Source organism: Equus caballus, chromosome 8, assembly GCF_041296265.1.
Source record: "Equus caballus isolate H_3958 breed thoroughbred chromosome 8, TB-T2T, whole genome shotgun sequence".
NCBI lineage: Eukaryota > Metazoa > Chordata > Mammalia > Perissodactyla > Equidae > Equus > Equus caballus.
This window is the reverse complement of record NC_091691.1, coordinates 86969237-86991261: the sequence shown is the minus strand read 5'-3', so window position 1 is coordinate 86991261 and position 22025 is coordinate 86969237. Positions and strand designations below refer to the sequence as shown.

The 22025-nt window shown below is 35.0% G+C and overlaps 1 protein-coding gene across 50 annotated transcripts in view; it reads left to right on the top strand.

The window, feature by feature from the left end:
- Nucleotides 1-22025, top strand: part of PIGN (phosphatidylinositol glycan anchor biosynthesis class N) — a 186936-nt gene that overhangs the window by 85875 nt on the left and 79036 nt on the right. For all 50 annotated transcript variants that reach the window (XR_011421092.1, XR_002809990.2, XR_011421100.1 and 47 more), the window contains 6 exons: nt 5626-5728; nt 10824-10926; nt 12780-12866; nt 15625-15680; nt 15972-16047; nt 17770-17843. Coding sequence is in view for 38 of the 50 variants with exons in the window: in XM_070221147.1 (XP_070077248.1) it covers nt 5626-5728; nt 10824-10926; nt 12780-12866; nt 15625-15680; nt 15972-16047; nt 17770-17843 (499 nt within the window). In the remaining 12 variants the exon portion in view is untranslated. The remainder of the gene's footprint in view (nt 1-5625; nt 5729-10823; nt 10927-12779; nt 12867-15624; nt 15681-15971; nt 16048-17769; nt 17844-22025) is intronic.

Genomic DNA, 22025 nt, shown 5'->3' with positions numbered 1-22025 from the left:
TATAGCATTATGATCGGAGAAGATGCCTGTTATTATTTCAATTTTTTTAAATTTGTAGAGGCTTGCCTTATTCCCCAACATATGGTCTATCCTTGATAATGTTCCGTGTGCACTTGAGAAGAATGTGTATTCTGCTGTTTTTGGATGGAGTGTTCTATATATGTCTGTTAAGTCCAACTTTTTTAGCTTTTTATTTAATTCTACTGTTTCCTTGTTGATTTTCTGTCTGGATGATCTGTCCAATGATGTGAGTGGGGTGTTGAGGTCCCCTACTATTATTGTGTTATTTTTAATATCTTCTTTTCAGTTGGTTAATAGTTGCTTTATAAGCTTTGGTACTCCTGTGTTGGGTGCATAGATATTTATAAGCGTTATTTCTTCTTGATGTAGTGTCCCTTTGATCATTATATACTGACCCTCTCTGTCTCTCTTTACCTGCCTTATCTTGAAATCTACTTTGTCTGATATAAGTATTGTGATACCTGCTTTCATTTGTTTGCCATTAGCTTGGATTATCGTCTTCCACCCCTTCACACTGAGCCTGTATTTGTCATTGGAGCTGAGGTGTGTTTCCTGGAGGCAACAGATTGTTGGATATTGTTCTTTAATCCATCTTGCCACTCTGTGTCTTTTTGTTGGAGAGTTCAATCCGTTTACATTGAGGGTGACTATTGATGTATGAGGGCTTAATGCTGTCATTCTGTCACTCATTTTCTGGTTTTTCTGCATTACCTTTGTTTCTTGTCCTGTGTGTTTTGGCCTACCCATTGACTTCTGCAGTTTCTTATTTCCTTACTTATTTTTTGTGTCTCTGTTCTGTTTTAAAGTTTAGTGGCTACCCTGAAGTTTGTATTCAGAGTCTCATGTATAACATAGTCCATTTTCTGGTGGCCTCTTATTTCCTTAGCCTAAACTGATTCAGTCCCTTTCCTCCTTCCCTCCTAAGTTATTATTGTAATATTTTATTCCAACTTGTGTTGTGAGTTTGTGGTTAAAGTGATAAGGTTGTCTTTGTTTTTGGTGTTTTCCTTCCCTTTATCCTAATGCTATAGTTGTATATTTGCTATCCTATTCTGATTCTATCTATTTGTCTCCTAATGCTGTGTTTCGTGACCCTTTCTCCCTTTTTTTCTTTTTTCAGGCATGAGGGCCTTGAGGATTTCTTGTTGGGGGAGCGTCTCGTGGCTATGAAGTCCTTTAACTTTTGTTTGTCTGGGAAAGATTTAATTTCTCCTTCATATCTGAAGGATATTTTTGCTGGATAGAGTATTCTTGGCTGAAGATTATTATCTTTTAAAGTTTTGAATATGTCATTCCAATCTCTCCCAGCTTGTAAGGTTTCTGCAGGGAAATCTGCTGAAAGTCTGATAGGGGTTCATTTGTAGGTTATTTTCTTCTGCCTTACTGCCCTGAGTATTCTTTCTTTGTCATTCACTTTTGCCAATTTTACTACCATATGCCTTGCAGTAGGTCTTTTTACATTGACATATTTAGGAGACCTGAAAGCTTCCTCCACACACATTTTTCTCTCATTCCCTAGATTTGGGAAGTTCTCTGCTATTATTTCTTTGAGCACACTTTCTGCTCCATTCTCCTTTTCATCGTCCTTTGGGATACCAATAATTCTTGTATTGCATTTCCTCATTGAGTCAGCTATTTCTTGGAGATTTTCTTCATTCCTTTTTATTCTTAGTTCTTTCTCTTCCTCTCTCTGGAGCCATTCAACTTGTCTATCTTTGATTATGCTGATTTTCTCCTCTATGGCATCCACACAGGTATTCAGGGATTCCATATTATGTTTTATTTCTTCCACTGTATTTTTCATCTCTGGTATTTCTGATTGATTCTTCTTTATAGTTTCAATCTCTTTTGTGAAATAACTGCAGAACTCGTTGACTTGTTTCTCTATATTTTCCTTGACCTCACTGAGTTTTTTGACAATAGCTATTCTGAATTCATTGTCGTTTAGTTTACTTATTTCTGAGTCCTCAGGACATAATTCTGGGTGTTGTTCTCCCTCTGGTCTGGAGTTTTTATGAATTGTTTGATGCCAGAAGAGTGATTTTTCCAGTGATATTATCTGGTTGGAGTTACAGCCTGTCACCACTAGATGGGGGTCGAGAGCCGCATATTCTGAGCCCTGGCCTTCAGCTGAGATGGCTGGCACAATGCGAGTTGGGGGAGGGGGGGGTCACTTTCTCTTGCGCGCAAACCTGGTTTCTCAATCAGCTCTTGCTATCTGGTCTCCTGGGGTCTTGGCTTGATGAGGTCACCCCCAGTGAAAGCTTTCCCCCATTAGAGGGCTTCCGTCTGCACGGCAAGGGTGCTAGGGAGTCCTGGGTGATCCTGCTGATGCATGGCCCTTCCCCCACTCATTCCCTCATGGAGCAGCCTGCAGCAGCAATCCCAGTGTTTAGGGGTGGGAGCCAAGTTCTCTCTTACCCTGTTCCAGCTCCTCCAAGGGGGTCTCCAGCCTCTCTGCCCTCCATCGTTTGGCTGCTGTGGGTCTCCAAGGATTCCTGTGTTATTAGGATATTTTTTGTTGGAATATGGTTGCTCCTTTTTGTTGTATGTTGGAGGGGAGAGAGTCCTAGGCAAGCTCACTCCACCATGATGCTGATGTCACTCTATAATACTTGTAATGTGTGGTTGAATTTTGTTTGCTAATATTTTGTTGAGAATTTTTACATCTATATTCATCAGGTATATTGTTCTATAGTTTCTTCTTGTGACCTCTGGCTTTGCTATCAGGGTAATGCTGGCTTCATAAAATGAGTTTGGAATTGTTCCCTCCTCTTCAATTTTTTGGAAGAGTTTGAGAAGGCTTGGCATTAATTCTTCTTTAAGTGTTTGATAGAATTCACCAGTGAAGCCATCTATCTGGTCCTTGGATTTTCTGTGTTGAGAGGTTTTTGATTACTGATTCAATCTCCTTACTTGTTATGGGTCTGTTCAGATTTTCGAATTCTTCCTGATTCAGTCTCAGTAGGTTGCATGTTTCTAGGGATTTGTCTATTCTAGGTTATCCATTTTGTTGGCATATGATTGTTCATAGTAGTTTCTTATCCTGTGTATTTCTATAGCATCAGTTGTAATGTCTCCTCTTTCATTTCTGATTTTATTCATTTGAGTTTTCTTTTTTTTTTCAGTCTAGCTAAAGGTTTGTCAATTTTTTTAATCTTTTTTAAAAAAAGCTTTTAGTTTTGTTGAGCTTTTTTATTGTTTTTCTGGTCTCTATTCATTTATTTCTGGTCTGATCTATGTTATTTCCCTCCTTTTGCTAATTTTGGACTTAGTTTGTTCTTCTTTTTCCAGTTCCTTGAGGTGTAAAGTTAGGTTTTTTTATTTGAGATCTTTCTATTTTCTTAGTACTCTGTTCATTTATCACTATACACTTTCCTCTCAGAACTGCTTTTGCAGCATTCCATAGGTTTTATGTTATGTTTCCATTTTCATTTGTTTTGAGATTTTTTAAAATTTACCTTTTGATTTCTTCTTTGACCCATGAATTGTTCAGGAATGTGTTGTTTAATTTCCACATATTTGTAGATTTTCCAGCTTTCCTTTTGTTCTCATTTCTAGTTTATACCATTGTGGTTGGTAAAGATATTTGGTGTGACTTCAGTCTTCTTAAATTTGCTAAGACTTGTTTTGTGGCCTATCATATGATCTATCCTGGAGATGTTCTGTGTGCACTTGAGAAGAATATGTGTTCTGCTGCTGTTGGATGGAATGTTCTATAAAGTTCTGTTATGTCCATTTGGTGTAATGTATCATTCACCTCCAATGTTTCCTTGTTGATTTTGTCTATGGATGATCTATTCATTGCTGAAAGTGGGGTATTGAAGTGTCCTACTATTGTTATATTATTGTCTATTTTTCCCTTCAGATCTGTTAGTATTTTCTTAATATATTTAAGTGCTCCAATGTTAAGTGCAAATATATTTACAATTGTTATATCCTCCTAGTGAACTGACCCTTTTATCATTATATAATGACCTTCTTTGTCTGTTGTTACTGTTTTTGGTTTAAAGTCTATTTTGTCTGATATAACTATAGCTACCCTTTGCTTTCTTTTGGTTTCCGCTTGCATGAAATGTCTTTCTCCATCCCTTCACTTTGAGCCTATGTGTGTTCTTAAATCTGAAGTGAATCTCTTGTAGGCTGGACATATATTTTAAACAAGACGTTTCCTCTGTGATTGGGAGAGATAGGTACTAGAGGATGCCTACCGAATGGTGCAAGGCATGAAATAACTGACTTGTAGATATGTCAGTTATCTCCAGAGATCTCTTCTAGGTACTAATTCACCATAGCCTAGCTCCAGTGACCATTTATTGCTAACATGCTGTGATCACCAAATGGATTCTATGTTATGAAACTGGTGCAAACTTATGTCGCTCAGAATGGAAACTCTTATTTCACCTTTAGCACCTCATCACTCCTTTAAACAAAAGTAAAACAAGGATAGAAAATACAGTTCTACAGAAGAGGTCTCATTTGAACTGGCTTTTTAAATAAGAAATATTAAAATTTTTTTCTTTCCATTACAATATGTATCAAGTGATGATAACATTATTGAACTACACATCTGAAAAAAATCAGAGGCTGTTTGTCTAAGGGTACTGTAAGTATAATTTGCATAGTCTTAAATCTTTCAATGACTTGACTTTGAAGGAGATTGTCTTTCCATTTAACTTATTAGTAGATGTTGACTAGTAATAATAATAGCAGCTAACAGCTATTAAGCACCAACTGTATTCCAGGCACTATGCTCAGGGTGCATTTTATAGGTGAAATTGTATTTAAACCTTATAACAACTTTTTTGTATCATCTCTACTTGACAGACAGGAATACTGCTTAGATGGGTTAACGAATTTGCCCCATGGTTAAGCAGTTAATAAGTGATTCAGCCAGGATTCCATACCAAGTCATCTGTCTCCATACTCTGGAGCATTTAACTCATGCATATTGCCATCCTTACTGGGGGAATTAGGAATTAGGAAGTTATGCACATTTGCTTTCCAAAATTCCCCAAAATTCATCTACCCTTCTCCCACTGAAGTAGTTTCTTTCTTATCTTGTGGGGGAAGATTACTGCATTTATTAAGGTTACTCATTACAACTCTTGTGCGTGATGCGGTCCTTTTTTCCTGTCTCTGATTTTCCAAGTGGCACACTACAACTTTCAGTGCATGTTCTGCAGTGGGAAACTTAGAGGAGAAGGGGGTTAGGGAAAATCAGTTTCTGGTGAGTAAGTTGTCTTTGAACTAAATGCCTAATTAAGAGAAGAATTGCTGAATCTTGAGTAGTATTTTTATTGCATTTTTTATTATTTACGTTAGAAAATAAATTATTCATTTAGGAGTTAATATTGCAGTGAACAAGGCTGAATATAATTTGAGAAAATCTGAACCAAAATGTGGTTAAAACAATGAAATGTAATTTTAATTAAAAGTGTGAAGTTTCAAATTTCTTATAAAAATGGTTAGGGCATACATAGCCTCATTTTAAAGGTCATACAAACAATAAATGCCATAAATGATAATAGATTAGTCTGTGCTTCTAAACTCACATGTGTTGTGTCCATCATACTGACACTACCCTGCTTTGTTTCATTGCAGCCTCTTCCTTCGTCCTGCCGCTACTGAGCCCCCCGATTCTTTTTGAGCGATTGTTTAGCATACTTCTTTCTCTGATGTCAACCTACATACTTCTAAGCAGAGGGTATAAACTTTTTTTAAAATTTAATTTTTAGTAGCAAGTTTTAAATGATATATTGACATTTCTCTATGATTATCAAACTTCTGGAAATGAAAAATTGGTGTTAATCTTGAGAAATAGATTATAAATATTTTCTACTCTGTAAGAACTATATATGACTTTATCTGTAATCTTCAGTTTTCTTTTTCTCATCATTTTCATAGTATTGCCTGTTGTCTTTGTCTTTCTGTTTATTTCCTGAAGTTGCTAAAATGTCATTTTACTACAGTGTTAGAAGGTTCTGATTGATTATGGAGGAATTTTAAGTCTCAAACAATGACTTAGAAAAAGTGTAGTTTTTGTTGCATTTCTTTCATGCACCTTAAATTAATGCTTTGATTTGCTCATTTTTCTTTGAATATATATATGTTTTTTACTCTTACATATATCATGGTCCAAATATTCGTTTTGATTCAGAAAACTTTCAGAATATTTTCCTGAAAGTTAAAGAATCCATTTTTATTTAAGATTGAAATTTTCTTATAAAACAAAATCTATAAGCCCACTTTAGGTGGATCCTGAAGCATTCTCTAAAACTCTGAAAATAGTTGTATACTCTCCCCATGTACTTTGAAGAAAAGAATTCTTCACTTACTTTTGAATTCCGTTTCATTTTTACTTAAGTCTTTGTGAGGGTGAGAACTGTGCATATTGTAACAAACAGTGAGTAGACCAGATAAATTGAATAACCACCACTCATAGACAATTTGAAATTTGGCCCAAATCTAGAATAATGATCCCAATTAGACTAAACCTAGGAATTCACCATTGTGCTATCAACAGATTATTCCTAGTTTAGGTGATTTTGTGAAGCCATTTTGGGTACAAAACTTGGGTTTATTCTTTGGGAAACTTAGTTGTCCTAATTCAAAATTAGAAGGATGTTCTCAAATCTTTTCATGGTAGACTCTAACATCCTAAGTGACCCAGACCCCAGGCATTCTTCTAGTCCCCAGATAGGAGATGACCCAGTCGGGCATTAACCTTCCTTCTCTTACCAAAGCTCCCCACACCTCCTGTCTTTTCCCTTTTCCCTGTATAACCAGATCTGGGGCATGGCTGTGAAGATAGAATATAAGCAACATGGAAATTTTTACCAGCTATCTAATAAGATCTTAAGATGAGCTTGCTTTGAGACTTAGAACTTCTAACTTTCAAATAAAATGAAGTCTATCAGCGTATTCTTCTCAAGAGTGATAAACATAATGAGACCTTAAAGCTCCTCACTCTTTTCCCCTTTATTGGTGGAATTTTAGGATAAATAATTTAGTTATCGTCAGAGTCTATCAAAGTACATATGAATTAGAGTATGCACAAATTTTTAGTGTAGATAAGAAAGCAGAACATAAAATCATTTCTATTCTGACCCACCATTTTGGGGTGACACACAAGTTTCTTTTAGGAAATCACACCCAGAGGTTGCCTTAAGCAAGTAAATATTTGAGGGGCCCAGGAATATGTGCCAGTGTCTACACAGCCACTTAATAATCAATAAGCCCTTTTCTTTTTTGAACCTTCAAACTCTAAGGCAGTAAACAGATTTAAAGGAATGTGTAGTAGATTTAAAAATACAAACAAATCTAGAAATAGATCTGGTTTGCTGGTTTAGAAATGAAGGAAGAAAGAAAGGATAATTCAAGTTGAATTTTGAGTGAAAAAATATTTCATAATGTAGAATAAGTTAATCATGTAACTTACATTGGGGATGATAAGTGTTATAGTATTATAAATCATCAATTTCATAGTCTTGGAAGATACCAAAACAGATTATCCTGAGCATATTTAATTTATTTGAAGAAAATCCAAAAAGTGAAAATTCACGCTTAAAATCAGAATATTAATGATGAGTATGACATTACTTACCTTTGCAAAAAAATTCAACAGGGGTAGTCTGAAACAGCACAGTCTAATAATTTCAATTAGTGCATTTTTCAGTGTCATATCAGTTTTGCAAAACATAGTCCACCTGCTATCATTCCACATTGCTATTTTGGATGACCTGGAGAGTTCTCTACGTAAATTAGTGAATAGTCAGAATTATAGGGTATTTAAAAGAGATGCAGCTTTATTACTTTATAGAAATACAGTAATCCTAAATTCTAACAATGCATCCTTGATTTAATGAAGAAACACTATTCATTTTTAATCAGCACTTAATTGTTTTTATGTAAATGGAAGCTGTTGTAATACTTGAAAATAGTTCTCTTAAGTTGTTTAAACAGTTCCCTCTGAAATTTTGTTATATTATCCCTTAGGTTAGCAAACTATAATACAAAACTTAATGCATTTTCAGCCCTGTTCAATTTGCACAGAGACCAAACTAGCAGGTCCTGATTTAGTAAGGTTTTATTATGTACACTGTGAGCCTGTGATGACATTTTATTGGTATTTTAGTTTATTAATTCAGATATGCAGACTTTATACAAGATATTGATCGTCTGAAGAAATAAAGCCCCATAGGAAGATTGCCTTTATCATATTTATTCCTCTACATTTTACAAAAGAAAATTATCATAGTTTATAGTTTTTGAAAGGAAATGAATCTGTAGCACTATTTGTAGAACTATGGAATTCATGTTTTTATGTATTAGGAAAAAATAATTTAATATATAACTGGAAATATTTTAAAAGTCATAGTTCTCTTTTGCTCAAGGGAATATACCTTCTTGATTCAGTTAATCGACAGTTTTTTTTTCTTCCACATCCAGTGTCCTGACCACTAGACAGACATCCAGGCAAAACAATTAGTGTACCCCAGGCATAAAGTAGAGTCATAAGCTGCTATAACATAAGGACTTTATTTTTCAGTGTTAGCCAATTACAAAATGCAACAATTAAGTTATTGGGAGTTAATCAAGTTGTGAATTGTGTGATATAAAGAGTCACTAGAGAAAGAGTTTGAGTAGGGGCGCTAAATTGGTCCCATCAAGGACCCGTGTGGAAGTTGAACTAATCTTAAAGAATGACTAGGATACAGGCATTCTAAATCTTGTTTTTTATTTTTCTTTTAAGCATTGTAAAAATAGTATAATCACATTTTGAAAAGTAGGGGTAAGGGAGAAAATCATTTATTAACCCCAGCACTCCTGTTCATGTTCTGGTATATTTCCTTCCAGTCTTACCTCTGTATTTATCTTTTTAGCATAGTATTAATCATAGTCTACGTACTATTTTCTATCTTTTTTTCCTACTTTACTTTAGAAGCATTTTCCCAGGTGGTGCATAGGCTTCCTAACCATCATTTAATAGATATTTAATATTCTGTGATGTGGATGCACCTTGATTTAGTTAGCCGTTTCTCTATTTTTGATGATTTTATTTATTTCTACTTTTTATTATCATAAATAATATTTTGCGTTATATTTTTATGCGTTAGCTTTTCACATAGTTTCAATGATTTCCTTTGTTCACTTCTTGAATGTAGTATAGGTGGGCCATAGAATATGAACTTTTTTTTTACTTTTAAGAACAGTGCCACTTTATAATATCACAAACAACATATGAAGGGTTCTGTTTCATTGTATCACGCACAGTAGTTGGTATTTCCAATTTTAAATAAGAATATCAAATGCTATTTTCATAGATCAGAAATGGTACCGCTTTGTATAATTTTCTGTACTTGTTTTCCTAATGATATTCTCTCTCGTATGTACTGTCTGTTCGTATTCTTGGCCATTCTGAATCTTATATACCAAGTTATTTGTGTATGCTTTCTTAAACCTCAGTGTTTCCTGCTGCCTCATCTTCAGTGTCTTAGTTTTATGATCTGTGGTAGAGTTTAAAGCATTTTGTTTCTTTTTCTTTCTCGTGTTTAGGAAATAGTGCCATATGGAATAGAGTTCAATAGTTGAAAAAGTTGAAAGAGAAATAAACTTTTTTTGTTTTGGTTTCTTTGATATTGTTTTGTAACTCTGAGTTAGGTGAGTAACTCACTCAACAAACAGTGTGAGCTAGCCCTTCAGTGGTCACAAGGCTGACACAGTCGAACATATCACAAACTAGCAGGGGATGCATACAAGCAAACGTGATTAAAACAGTGTGATGCGTACTATAATAGAGTATTTTGGGGATTACAGACGTGGAACACTTATCCCAAACTAGAGCAGAAAAGGATTAGAAAAGGCTTCTGTCACTGCATTGTCTTGTGAGCATTTCTCCTTTGTCCACATTATAATGTCCATATTATACTCCAGCCTAGAGATTTGCTCTATGTTATTTCATCACTGCCCTGTAGATATGTAGGTTGTTTCCTGTTTTTCCCTTCTGTAAACAATATTACAGCAAACATCTTTATATGGGAATCATAGTACACGTCTGATTATTTTATCTGGGTAAATTCCTAGAAGTTATGTTGTTGGGTTATAGTATATGAATATTTTTGAGATTCTTGATGCATAGCGTTAGATTGCCTTCCTGAAAGTGTTTATTCCTGTAAAGAAAATAAGAGAGTTCCTTTTTCATTACACTGTTGTCAACAATATTTTTTATATGGGTAAATATGATAAGTGAATATAGTATCTCTCTATTGTTTTAATTTCCGTATTAGTTATCAATAAGGTCAAACATTTTCACGTATTTGTTGGCTCTTTTTTTCTTTTTGAGAGGTTTATGTTCCTGTATTGCACCCATTTTTTTAAAAAGTTTGGGATGTTTGTCTTGCTCTTCTGTATGTGTTAATAATATAAACTCAAGAATTGTCTTTTTACCTTTGTCTTAATGTTTTCTTTCTTTTTTGTGTATATCTGTCATTTACCTTATGAATGATTTTTAAATATCTCTACTACTTTAAATATGTAATGATCTCAAGATTTAATCAATTTAAAAAAAAAGATGGTGTTGGAGTTGATATTTGAATGTTACTTTCCTATCTTACTTTTTTCTCTGGAAAGCCTAGAAAATTTAAATTTTTGTGATATTGTGACTTAGAAGTATTATCAAGATTGTTTTAATTTAGAGGAAGACCTCTCAGTATAAATTTTAATTTGTTTAATTTTTTTTTTTTCTTTTCATTTCTATCCTCCCATTTGCACACCCCCCACGCCTCCCACTCCTGCCTTAGGTATGAAGCTCTCTTTCCATTAGTATTGTCATGTTTGATGTTTGCCTGGATACACATGGAACAAGAAACCCTACAACAATCTGGTGTTTCCTGTAAACAGAAGGTAGTTTATCAAAAATCATTGTTGCATTTATTTGAGAATATTAAAATATTCTGTTATCCTATAAGGAAGTTGCAATGTTATTTCGTCAAAAATTCTTTCTACTTAAAATTGTACACTATTTGAGGCATTAGTAATTTAAGTTAATGATTAATAATTAAAAGCAAATAGTTTGTAAGGAAATTTTTCACTTAATAATATAAGTTATTTTATTGTTTATAACCATTTTATAGGTTGAGCTTTTCTTAGAAATTGAGAATCACTTTAAAAATATCAATATAGGGGGGCTGGCCCCGTGGCCGAGTGGTTAAGTTCGCGCGCTCCGCTGCAGGCGGCACAGTGTTTCGTTGGTTCGAATCCTGGGCGTGGACATGGCACTGCTCATCAAACCACGCTGAGGCAGCGTCCCACATGCCACAACTAGAAGGACCCACAACAAAGAATATACAACTATGTACCGGGGGGCTTTGGGGAGAAAAAGGAAAAGAAATAAAAAAATCTTAAAAAAAAAAAATATCAATATAGGTGAAGGAATGGAGGAGAAAGAATGCTCTTTATCTTATTTTCATCTGTTTTCAAATCTAATCTTTCTTCTTTTCAATTTATTTTAGTTGGAAGAATATTTATGTTGTTGCAAGTCAATTTATAAATTTGATCATAAAGTGACAGTTATCTTCCCAGTGTTTTTCTCTTTCTAGACATCCTCCTCCAAAATGCTTGTTCTGTCACCTTGTTGATTGTGACCTCAGTCTAAATCTTAGACTGTTTATTCAACACAATATACTTTGAACTGGCTAAAAGCCAACTGCATTTTAAGACCTTTTTATTGAGCCAGAGAGGTAAATTGATGTCTCTTCCCTTTGTTTTAGAACTGAAGGTAATTATAAGAAATTGGCAATAGAATATTTGCAGTTTTGCTGAGGTCAGATGAAATGAATATTGAGAAAAACACCGTCAGAGTTCATCCATTCTTAACTGGTTCCAGTTGAGTTTACAGACAGTAATTGATAGTTTAGAATAATTAATTTCAATAAAGAAGAAATCTTATTGAAGTATATTGAATAATTACTGGTTTTTAACTTTCAGCCCTGGAATATTAACATAATACATGAAAAGCAGTTTTGATCAGATTCAAGTAAATGGTCAAACTGTCCTTAATATTAAATATTTTAATATTAAATAAATGTTAAATGTAAAATGAGGTTTATTGTGTCATTTTTTTAATTCTGTTTTTTAACTGAAAGGATGTCTTGTTTTAGAAAAGTATTAAAGCATCCTAAGAACTTACTAGAAAATTACACGGGGAGTCGGGAATGGGGAAAGTCTCTCTTTAAACTCACCCATGAATTTTTCGTTTTTAGGGAGAGAGGGATTAAGCAAGAGTACGTCCAACTTGTTGGAATTGAGTGACTTTATATTTTACCAAAGACAGGGATATTTTGAATTATCAGAAGAACAAAGAAACAAAAAAATATTTAATTTTACCCATGCTTTTTAATATCATACCATACCTGGGTTTGAGAAGATCAGGACACTCTGGGAAATCAGGTCTTAGAAAAGGGAAGAATTATATAGGGATTTAAAGGTGAAGCATTTATATAGGATAAGAAAAAATCCAATTCTCATTTTTGTTACATATACTACAACTCTGTTCGGTATATTATTAGCAACGTATTTTGCCTTTTGACAGATTTTATTAAGGTGTAATTAAGCTATAGGAAAAGATTTATTGCTGGGTTTTTTTGTCAGTGCAGAGTATCTTTCTAGCTAGTGTGACTGAGACTGCAAGTTTGCCTTTGAGGGCAGAAGGAGGCGAGCTGCTATTGTGCCTTCACATATTGCTCGTTGTCTCACAGGTCAACAGTATCCAGTTCATCTATAATACTGATCTAACCCAGCTCCGACAGCTCTGTCTGGATGACATCCGGAGGGCCTTTTTCCTTGTATCCTTTGTTTGGACTTTTGTTTAAAGATGCTCAACCTCCCATCTAATGGAGTAAGAACACGTGGTAGGTCTTTCTGCCTGTTGCTTAATAGTGGTCTTACCTGAGAAGCCATTTAACCCTCCTCTCAACCATAATTTTCCCTTATGGCTCACGGTTTTTAAAACTTCTTGGAGCTATAGTATAAAGCATAAAACTAAGCATAAAGAATGATGTAACAAACGATGTATATTTGTGTATTTCTACCATCCAAGTTATCAATAATTAATATTTTGTCACATGTCACACATTTAAAAAAAATTAAAACATTACAGCTATAGCCAAAGTCTTCTTTCAACTCTTAGCTTCCAATCTGATTTCCCTCATCCTGAAGAAACCGCGATTATGAGTTTGGTTTGTATCTTTCTATGTGTATTTTACACTATGCTCGTGTTATGTAACATCTATCGCACACAGTTTTTGGATCACATCAGAGGCAGTATTGTATGAAAGTTATTAGTGTTAGAAGTTTCAAAGACAATATGGCAGAGTAAGGTCTCATTTTGAGAAGGCTGGCTGACCAGCTTCAAAAAATTCACAGGGAAACATTTCCTTTGAGCTTACCATGGTGCAAGGTCTGGACCTTATAGGTCCAGAAGATAAATGTTCGCATTCTTTCCTCTATCTCTTGCTTTCACTCTCAATTTTTTTTTTTCCCTTTTTGCAAGTTCCTGCCACTCAGCCTCTACTAATAAAACACTTTTTCCCTTGAACCCCGCATCTCCATAAATTATAATTTCATCTTCTCCTTCCTGTTTACTACCAAGCTCCTTGAAAGAAGAATCTATAGTTGCTGCTACCATTTCTTACTCATTTATATGCTATGTCCTCAAGCCTAGAATGGCGCCTGGCACTTAGTAGTATTGTACATGGGAGCTCTGTGAGTGTTTGTCAGATGTTTCTACTGAAGCTATACTCTCAGTGGTGGGGCTTCCTGATTGCCCAGTCCAATCTATTCAGTGTTACTTGACCACTCTATAACATTCAACTCTATTAGATTTCTCTCTTTCTTTTCCCTTGACTTCCAGGACACTATCCAGGTTCTTTTCTTAGCTTTTTATATCATCTCCATTCTCCTTCACTAAAACTTACTCTTCCTTTGTCTCATCTTTTGACAGGTTTTTCTCTGAGCTCTATCATTAACTTTTGCTTCTTCCTGTGCCTGGATAATGTCATCCTCTCTTGTATCTTTGACCAACACCTCTGTGCAAACAACTCTGAGATCTACTTCCCCAGCCTTGACCTCTCTCCTGACCTCAAGAGCCAAATGTCCAACATCCTGCTGAGCATCACCAAATGTATGTCCCAAACTGACTTAAAAACTGCCCACTCCTCTGGAAAGTCACTCTCTGGCAGGCCTCATCTCATTTAATGGCATTGCCATACTCCCAACCACCTAGGCCATCAAACTTGTCATATTTAGCTGCTCCTTGTCCATTTCTAAAGTCCCACAGTCTCCCCTCGTTCTTCCTTTCTGCTCCCACTGCATCAGTTCAGATTTTCCCTGTCCCTAACGTGGACTATTGAAATAGTTTCATAATGGGATTTCCTGCCTCTAATTATTGGTCTTCTTTATCTGAATATCTCACTGTCACTGTTATTTCTTTTTTATATCACTCACCTAAAATATTTGCTAGCTCTTCATTGTCTCCACAATAAAGTTGAAGGCTTTTTATTAGTATGCCACCAACTATATTTCTTGCTTCATCTTTCACTTTATCCTTCAATAAACCCTAAGGTTCTATCACACGTATTTACTGTTTCTTGACTATGTCATTTATTTTTCTGCTGTTTACCTTAAAATTCCTCTCATATTCTTCTCCATATTGTCATAATTTTAGTCACCATATGAGCACTTTGAGACTATTTTATTCAGATTTATGTTCTTAGTGCTTAGCTCTGCCTTTGACATATACTAGACAATAAATGTTGGTTGATGAGTTGACTGGTTGAATGAGTGGATCCGTGAATACATTTAAGGCTCAAATCACCAACTGAAATGCCACTTTTTCACTGAACGTTGTCATGAGTCACATTTTCTCTTGCGTGTTTCTATACTACTTTTGTGTGTGTGTGTATAATAATAAATAGCTAACATTTATTGAGCCCTTTCAGTGGGCCAGGCAGTATTTTAAGTACTGTACTAGCAGTAAGTTCTTAGACACCAATAGGATTAATGTCTTCTTTTTATTACTGCACTAATACAAATGTAAGTTTAAGAAATGTCAAAAAGATGTTTAACATTTTCCCATGGCTCATTCTCTATTGAATTATTTTAAAACTTGATTTCTTATTTCTTTCTATATTGGGCGCAGAGCAAGCATATATGAACTGAAACAGTATTTCAGAAGAAAATGTCTATACATGTGCTGGGTCTGTGTTCTCCTTCTGAAAAATTGGCGGCCATCTACAGATACGATAATCTGACTTGCTTACGTTAGAGAAGAGGAAAATAGTAGCCTTCCCAAGGTTACCAGAGACAAGTGAGGATGACCTCTCTCAGGCCTCATTGTTCTTAGTACATTGCTTCTTTAATCTGGTTCTTTCAAAATGCATTCATAAGGAGATATGACAGAAGATTCATTTACAACAATTGATGATCCAGTGTACAAGTGAAAAAGCAAATTACCCTCATGGTAGAATAGGTGTTTCTTTTCTAAATGAAAAAGAAATTTGTATGCATTCTGACTTGTTTTGGCATTTCCTTAACTCTATTTAGGTTTTCTTCTTAGTGACAGCATTTTTTGGAACTGGGAATATAGCTTCTGTTAACAGGTAATTTTAGATGAAAACAGCATATATATAAACAAAAAATAATACAAATTGGATTTTGTTCTGTATATTTTTATACTGAAGGATGTATTTTGGAAGTTCATATATATCAGCACATACAGCTCTACATTATTCATTTTAGTGGCTTCATAATGTTCCTTGATACAATGTATGCTTCTGTTTTAGTAAGAGTACATTTCAGAAAATTAGTTTAAATGTCCTTTGTTTGCAGAACATTCTTTTAAAGTTACCATGTGACTTCTAAAATCTTTTTTCTTTGTGTTGGTTCCTTAGCTTTGATGTTACCTCTGTCTATTGCTTTCTGACCGTGTTTAGTCCCTTTATCATGGGAGCCCTGATGATGTGGAAGGTTAGTTTTCTGGTTTTATTATTTTATTAAGATACTGATTAAGATTATGAACTCATTGTGGCATTAAGATTATAAAGTCTTTGTGATAGTGTTAGATAGCATGGAAAGAAGATACCTTCCAAGATACTGCTGAGCAGGAGGTGGGACCCTCCAGCCTTTACTCCAAAATATAGTTGATCTTTTTACTTTACTTTTAAGCCCATTTAACTTCAAAAGAGTAGAGATTCTGTGTTAGTCTGGGAAGTTCTATCAAAGGTGATTAAAGCCTGTGGGGAAGTGCAGTGTAGATCAAAACTTCATTACTCCTCAAGAGCTATGGCTCCCTGAACCCATGTTCCCCACCCATGAGACTGCCAACATGTCATAATCTTTTCTCATAATCCATGTACTTAGAATTGATTCATTCCTTCAACAAATATGTCATTGAATGCTTATATTTAGTAATGCGCCTGCCACCAGCTGGGTGCTTGAGGATACCAAGATTATGACAAATTTTCAGCTTTCCAGGGGCTCAGACTCTCCAGTGGAATGTAATCCATGGTCATTATGCATGTCCTATTCCCTCTACCATAGTGCCTGGCACATTTTACATAGTTAGTATATATTTGTTTAAGTAAAGTAATAACTACCTAAAATCTGATTGCTTTCTGTTCAGATCACATAAGTAATAATTGTCAAAGGTATGTTCTCTTAATGAGACTAGTATCTTTTTTTTGTTACTGCACTAATACAAATGTGATTTTAAGAAATGTTAAAAAGATGTTCAACAATTTCTCATGTCCCATTCTCTATTGAATTATTTTAAAACATGTGTTGTTTCTCACTTCACAATATATGCAAACATCAAATCATTGTGTTGTAAACCTGAAACTAATAAGTGTTATATGTGTGTTATACCTCAAAAAAACCCAAAAAACATGTACAGTCATGTGCTGCATAACGACATTTTGGTCAACATCAGACTACATATACGACAATGGTCCCATGAGATTTGTATCATGTAGCCTAGGTGTGTAGTGGGCTATACTGTCTAGGTCTGTGAAAGTAGACTCTATGATGTTTGCACAATGATGAAATCACCTAACACTGCATTTCTCAGAACTTATCCCTGTCGTTAAGCAACACATGACTGTATCTCAAAATATTAACACTGTTAGTTCTGGATTATGGATTTTCAACCAGTATAAATTTTATTATACCTTTATTTATTTATTCAGATTTTTTACAGTAACTGTGAATTTTATAATCAGAAATAAATTAGTATTAAAACAACAAAAAGTGGTAGTAAAGCAGCTAAGTCATGTTTATTGAGTTGTAGTATCAACTATCTGGGTGGGTTCAGGGATTTGTGAATCAAATTATCAGGCTCTATAATTTATTTGGTTTGGGCGTTCTGTGCCTTTCACGCCCTCTTGGAATCATTTGAACATGGTCATTAATTTTTATGAGTTAAATAGAACAAAAATTTGTAATAGATTTTATTTGGAATGCCTGTAGATATGTTATCTTTTATACTACGTGTTATCGATGTAGATTTTTAAATTAATTTCATCACTGTTCTATATGTCATTGGTATAGTTTTATTTCAATGCTTGTTCTTCACTAATATATATAAGTTATTTGAAAAGTTGAAATATTTCTATAAACAGAAATAATATTCATTTCAAAAAGTGTTCAAATGCTTCAACTACCCATGGCATCATTTGTTGTTCTTTTAAACAGATTTTAATCCCCTTTGTTCTTGTGATGTGTGCTTTTGAAGCAGTTCAGTTAACTACCCAGTTATCATCAAAAGGGTAAGATGAATGTTTAAGAAGCGTTGGATTTGCCCATTTTTAGGAAATGAGCGTAAACATTTGAGGGTATTTCATGTGACTGGTATTAGGACACTAAGATTGTTTATTACAAAAATGAGAAAAAGCGTTTACCCTTTTAGTCAGGGTTCAGTCATCATTGGAGGAGATTAGACGATTAGAGCCTCTAGCAGACAAATATGATTTCTCAGCAATAAAATGTTGTTAGAATATTATTCAAGCTAGTGAAGAGCCTTCTAGAAAACTGTAAAACTTAAATGTTAAATTCTTGTAGTTAGTGACTTGTTTGTTGTAGATATAACTGTGCCTTCAGAAAACAAGGAATATTCTGGCTGCTTTCTTTGGGGCTGTTTCTTAAATAAGTATTAAACAAATGTGTTAACAGCGTTTCATTTTACATAGCTTGAAATTAGCTGTTCTAAATGTCAATGACTTACGTAGTTTCTCTTTCTTGATTTCTACACATTTGACAAATGGAATGCAAAGTATTCTTTCTGAGTTTTGAGCAAGTTCTGGAGAAGTCAGTCTTAAGCAGTGAAGACTTTGGAACAGAAGCTGTCAGCTCAACTATTTGCTTTTTTAACAATAAAATTGCCTCATCAGCAGAGGACTCATCTGCCGCTCTGAGAGACACTTGAGATAAATATGAAGCTTCTTAGCAGTTTTGTTATTCTTGAATCAAACTGGCATATTCAGTGCCGAAAGAAATAACTAATATTAGCGTATATTTGCTTGTTCTTCTTGATGAATTTAAGCTAGAACTGAGTTTAGCATATTATTGTGCATATGCCATAATAAAGAAAAGGTTTTCTTCCACTGTTTAAAAATAGTAGAAATTTCGTTTCCAGTTTAATTTAGTATATTTTTGCAGGATATTTATATGAGTTTAACATTGAAAGCATTTGTACCTTGTCAGTATCATGTAAAAGTTACTTAGATGCAATAGAAAAGTGGTAAATGACATGTACTTTCTTGCATATCTGTTAGAAGACACGTTTTTAAGAACAGATTTTAATTAAGATTTAAATAAGAGCTGGAGACACGTTCAATGAGAAGTAGAAGGCTCATCAGAATGTGTGTATGTATGTGTGTGTATATACATATATTTGTATGCACGTGTGTGTGTGTGTGTGTAGTATTTCTATCCTGAGACTAGTGCAATGGAAAACTAAACAAACAGAGAGAACTCAGGGAAAGATGATGAAGTTGAGGCTTTGTAAATGTCTTCTTTTGACCTCTAAATCTTTACCAGTCACTGACATTTCTCCCTCAGTGTCACACTGACCCCTCAAATTTAATATGTCACACATTGAACCCAGCAATTCCCTTTCTTCCTGAAAGCTTCTTGAAAACTAGCTTCTATCCTGTTTTCTTTATCTAATCCATCACACAAGCGTAAGTCCATCCGTCTCTCATTGCCACATCCATTTACTAAATATCACTGATATCATCTCTCCTTTCTATCCACATTTTTAGTCTCATAATTTATGTTGCTAAACATTTTCTTACAACACAATTCTTGAAAGCCTAATGGTTAAGATGGGACTGAAAGACTTGCTTATTAGATCCATAATGCCAAGGATGAGTTCAATGTAACAAACCAGTGAGATGATCCTAACTGTTTTTCTTCCAACCTATTCTTTATGTATCAAACAAAGGTGAAGTAGAGCTGTGTTAGCATCATTTTATTTTGCATTACTTTAAAATTAACTTTTCTAAATACCAATAATTTATCTAGTTTCTCAGTCTTGATAACTGGCTTCATCAACAAAGACTTGTGTATTTTTGATAGAGGCCACTGAAAGGAAGTATCTGGGCATGAAGATTACCTAATGGTTAATCCATTAGGAATGCTTTTGGCTGCAAGTAATGAAAATCTGTCAACTTGAAAATCAAATTTGGCTATTATTTTATCTCAAAATGAGTTTATTTGAGAATAGTCAAAAGAACTGCAATTCAAAATATGCATGCTATGGCGAACAATAGGCAAATCTGGAAAGGAAAGGACGAGAGCTGCTTTTATAGAGAAAAGGAGAAGTAGGAAGGAACTGTTCTAAAAGAAAGTCCACTGGGGCAAAGTAACAGTTCAGGGCTGCAACAGCTTCTCATTGGCTGAGCTGCATCATTTCTCATTGCCTGGGCCGTTGCCTGATGGGGAGAGAAATCTTCTTTCAGTAGTAAAGTAGTTTTACTTCCTGTCCAAAATGCAAGTGCATCTCTTCCTGTTTGGTGTAATTGATGGTGTATGTGTGAGAATTCCCCCTACAGGCCTTCCCAACTCTGATTTGGTTAAGGTTTCTTTTATTAATTTTCACATAACTAACAGTAGCTGAGAGAAATAGGGATTTGTGTGCCTCACATAACATGGAGTCTAGAAGTTGGCAGTCCAGACTAGTGTGATGTCATCAGCATCCATGCCTTTCTGCCCTCCCACTCTTAGGGTGTTGGCTTTTCTCCTCAGACCTCCATGAATCACATCTGCCATCCAGGTAGGAAGAAAGGGAAAGCACTGATGAGGAAAAAGGCAAAGAGATGTGTCAGCTGATTCTCTCTTTCCATCAGGGAAGCAATGTCTTTCCCAAACGCCCCATCCAACAGATTTCGGATTATGTCTCAAAGGCCAGAACTGTAACTGGTACACATTCATTCTCAACTGGAAGGTGGTCAGAGAAAAGGGAGTTGGGTTTGGAGTTGGGGTGGGAAACAGCGAACCAAAAGTGTCCGTCACAGTTAAGGAAGATATTTTGAGGCCAGTCCATTTCACCTTGAAGACCTCTATCACTTTCAGAATGCAACAAAGCATGGAAGAGTATTAGAAGGCAACTGAGAAAGAGGAAAAAGTTTTCTTAGAATTATAGAAGTGTCCAAGAAGCAACCAAATAATGAGATCTAAAAGGGATAATAAATTAGTTCTGTATTTAATTAAATACTCAACTGTACAAGAAAGCCATGGCTAAATAGTAGGAATTGAAAAACAAACTCGAAGCGGTCAATAATGTGATCTAGCAGCCCAAAAAGCTATTTTTCTCGTGCCTTGTACTAATTTATGGTTATTATCTCTACTAGGTCTAATTTACCTAAGTCAGATATTACAGATCTGGTTTTCGTCAAGAAGATTTGCTTTTCTATCATTATTTTGTCAGTTATGGATTTCACTCTGTGTGGTTTTAGCTTTTTACAGTACTATTTGGTGGTGTTGCTCCCAAGTCTGATTTTTCCTAGGTTTTCCTAGGTTCCTAATTTTCCTAAAATTTTTTTAGTGTCCTATGAAACCAAAAGGAAAAGCTTCTTAAGTTAGACTTAGGTCTGAAAAAAATGTCAGGATGTGTAGTATTAGCCATTTTCAATTTTATTTTATTCTGATAACTTTTACCATTCATTCAGCACAGGTGTTCTGAGTTTCTACTATATGCCAGCACTGTTCTAGCTGCTGGTGATACATGGGTAAATAGAGCTTACCATCTACTTGGGGAGACAAATAACAAATAAAATACTTGCAATAACAATAAAATGTCAGGTAGTGTTAAATGTCAGGAAGAAAAATAGATTGATCAGAGGAGACCTCTGTGAGGAGGAGAAACCTGAATAAACAGAGAGTGAACCATAAACTATATGAGTAAAGAGCATTGCAGATAAAGAGAGTGCTGAACATAAAAGGGTGTGAGGTGAAAACGTGCGTGGTGTGTTTGAAGAACAGCAAGAGGGCCAGCCTTAAGCAGAGTGTGCTAGCAGAAGAGTTGTAGGAAATAAGGTTGGAGAGGTAGGCAGGGGCCAGATCATATGGAGCCATGTAGGCCATAGTTAGGATTTCAGAATTTCTCTTCATTGTGGCAAGAAGCCATTGGAAGGTTTTGAAGGGTCCTTTGTTGTGTGGATAATAACTTTAGGGGGACAAGAGTAAAATCAAGGAGATCAGTTAAGAGATCATTGCAGCTGAACACTCACGGTGGGTTGGTGGAGGTAATATTCATTATCATTTGGATAAAAACCCAGTAGCATGTATTTATTTCTTGAATCAAAGAGTATTCATGGGGCAACCTCATAGGATCTAGATGCTTAGCAGTTTCAAAACATCCTAGAGATAAAATGATACCATAAAACTAACCTGCTTTTAATAGAAATATTGTATCCAGAACAAAAAGAGTGATAATGCCATCCTACTTT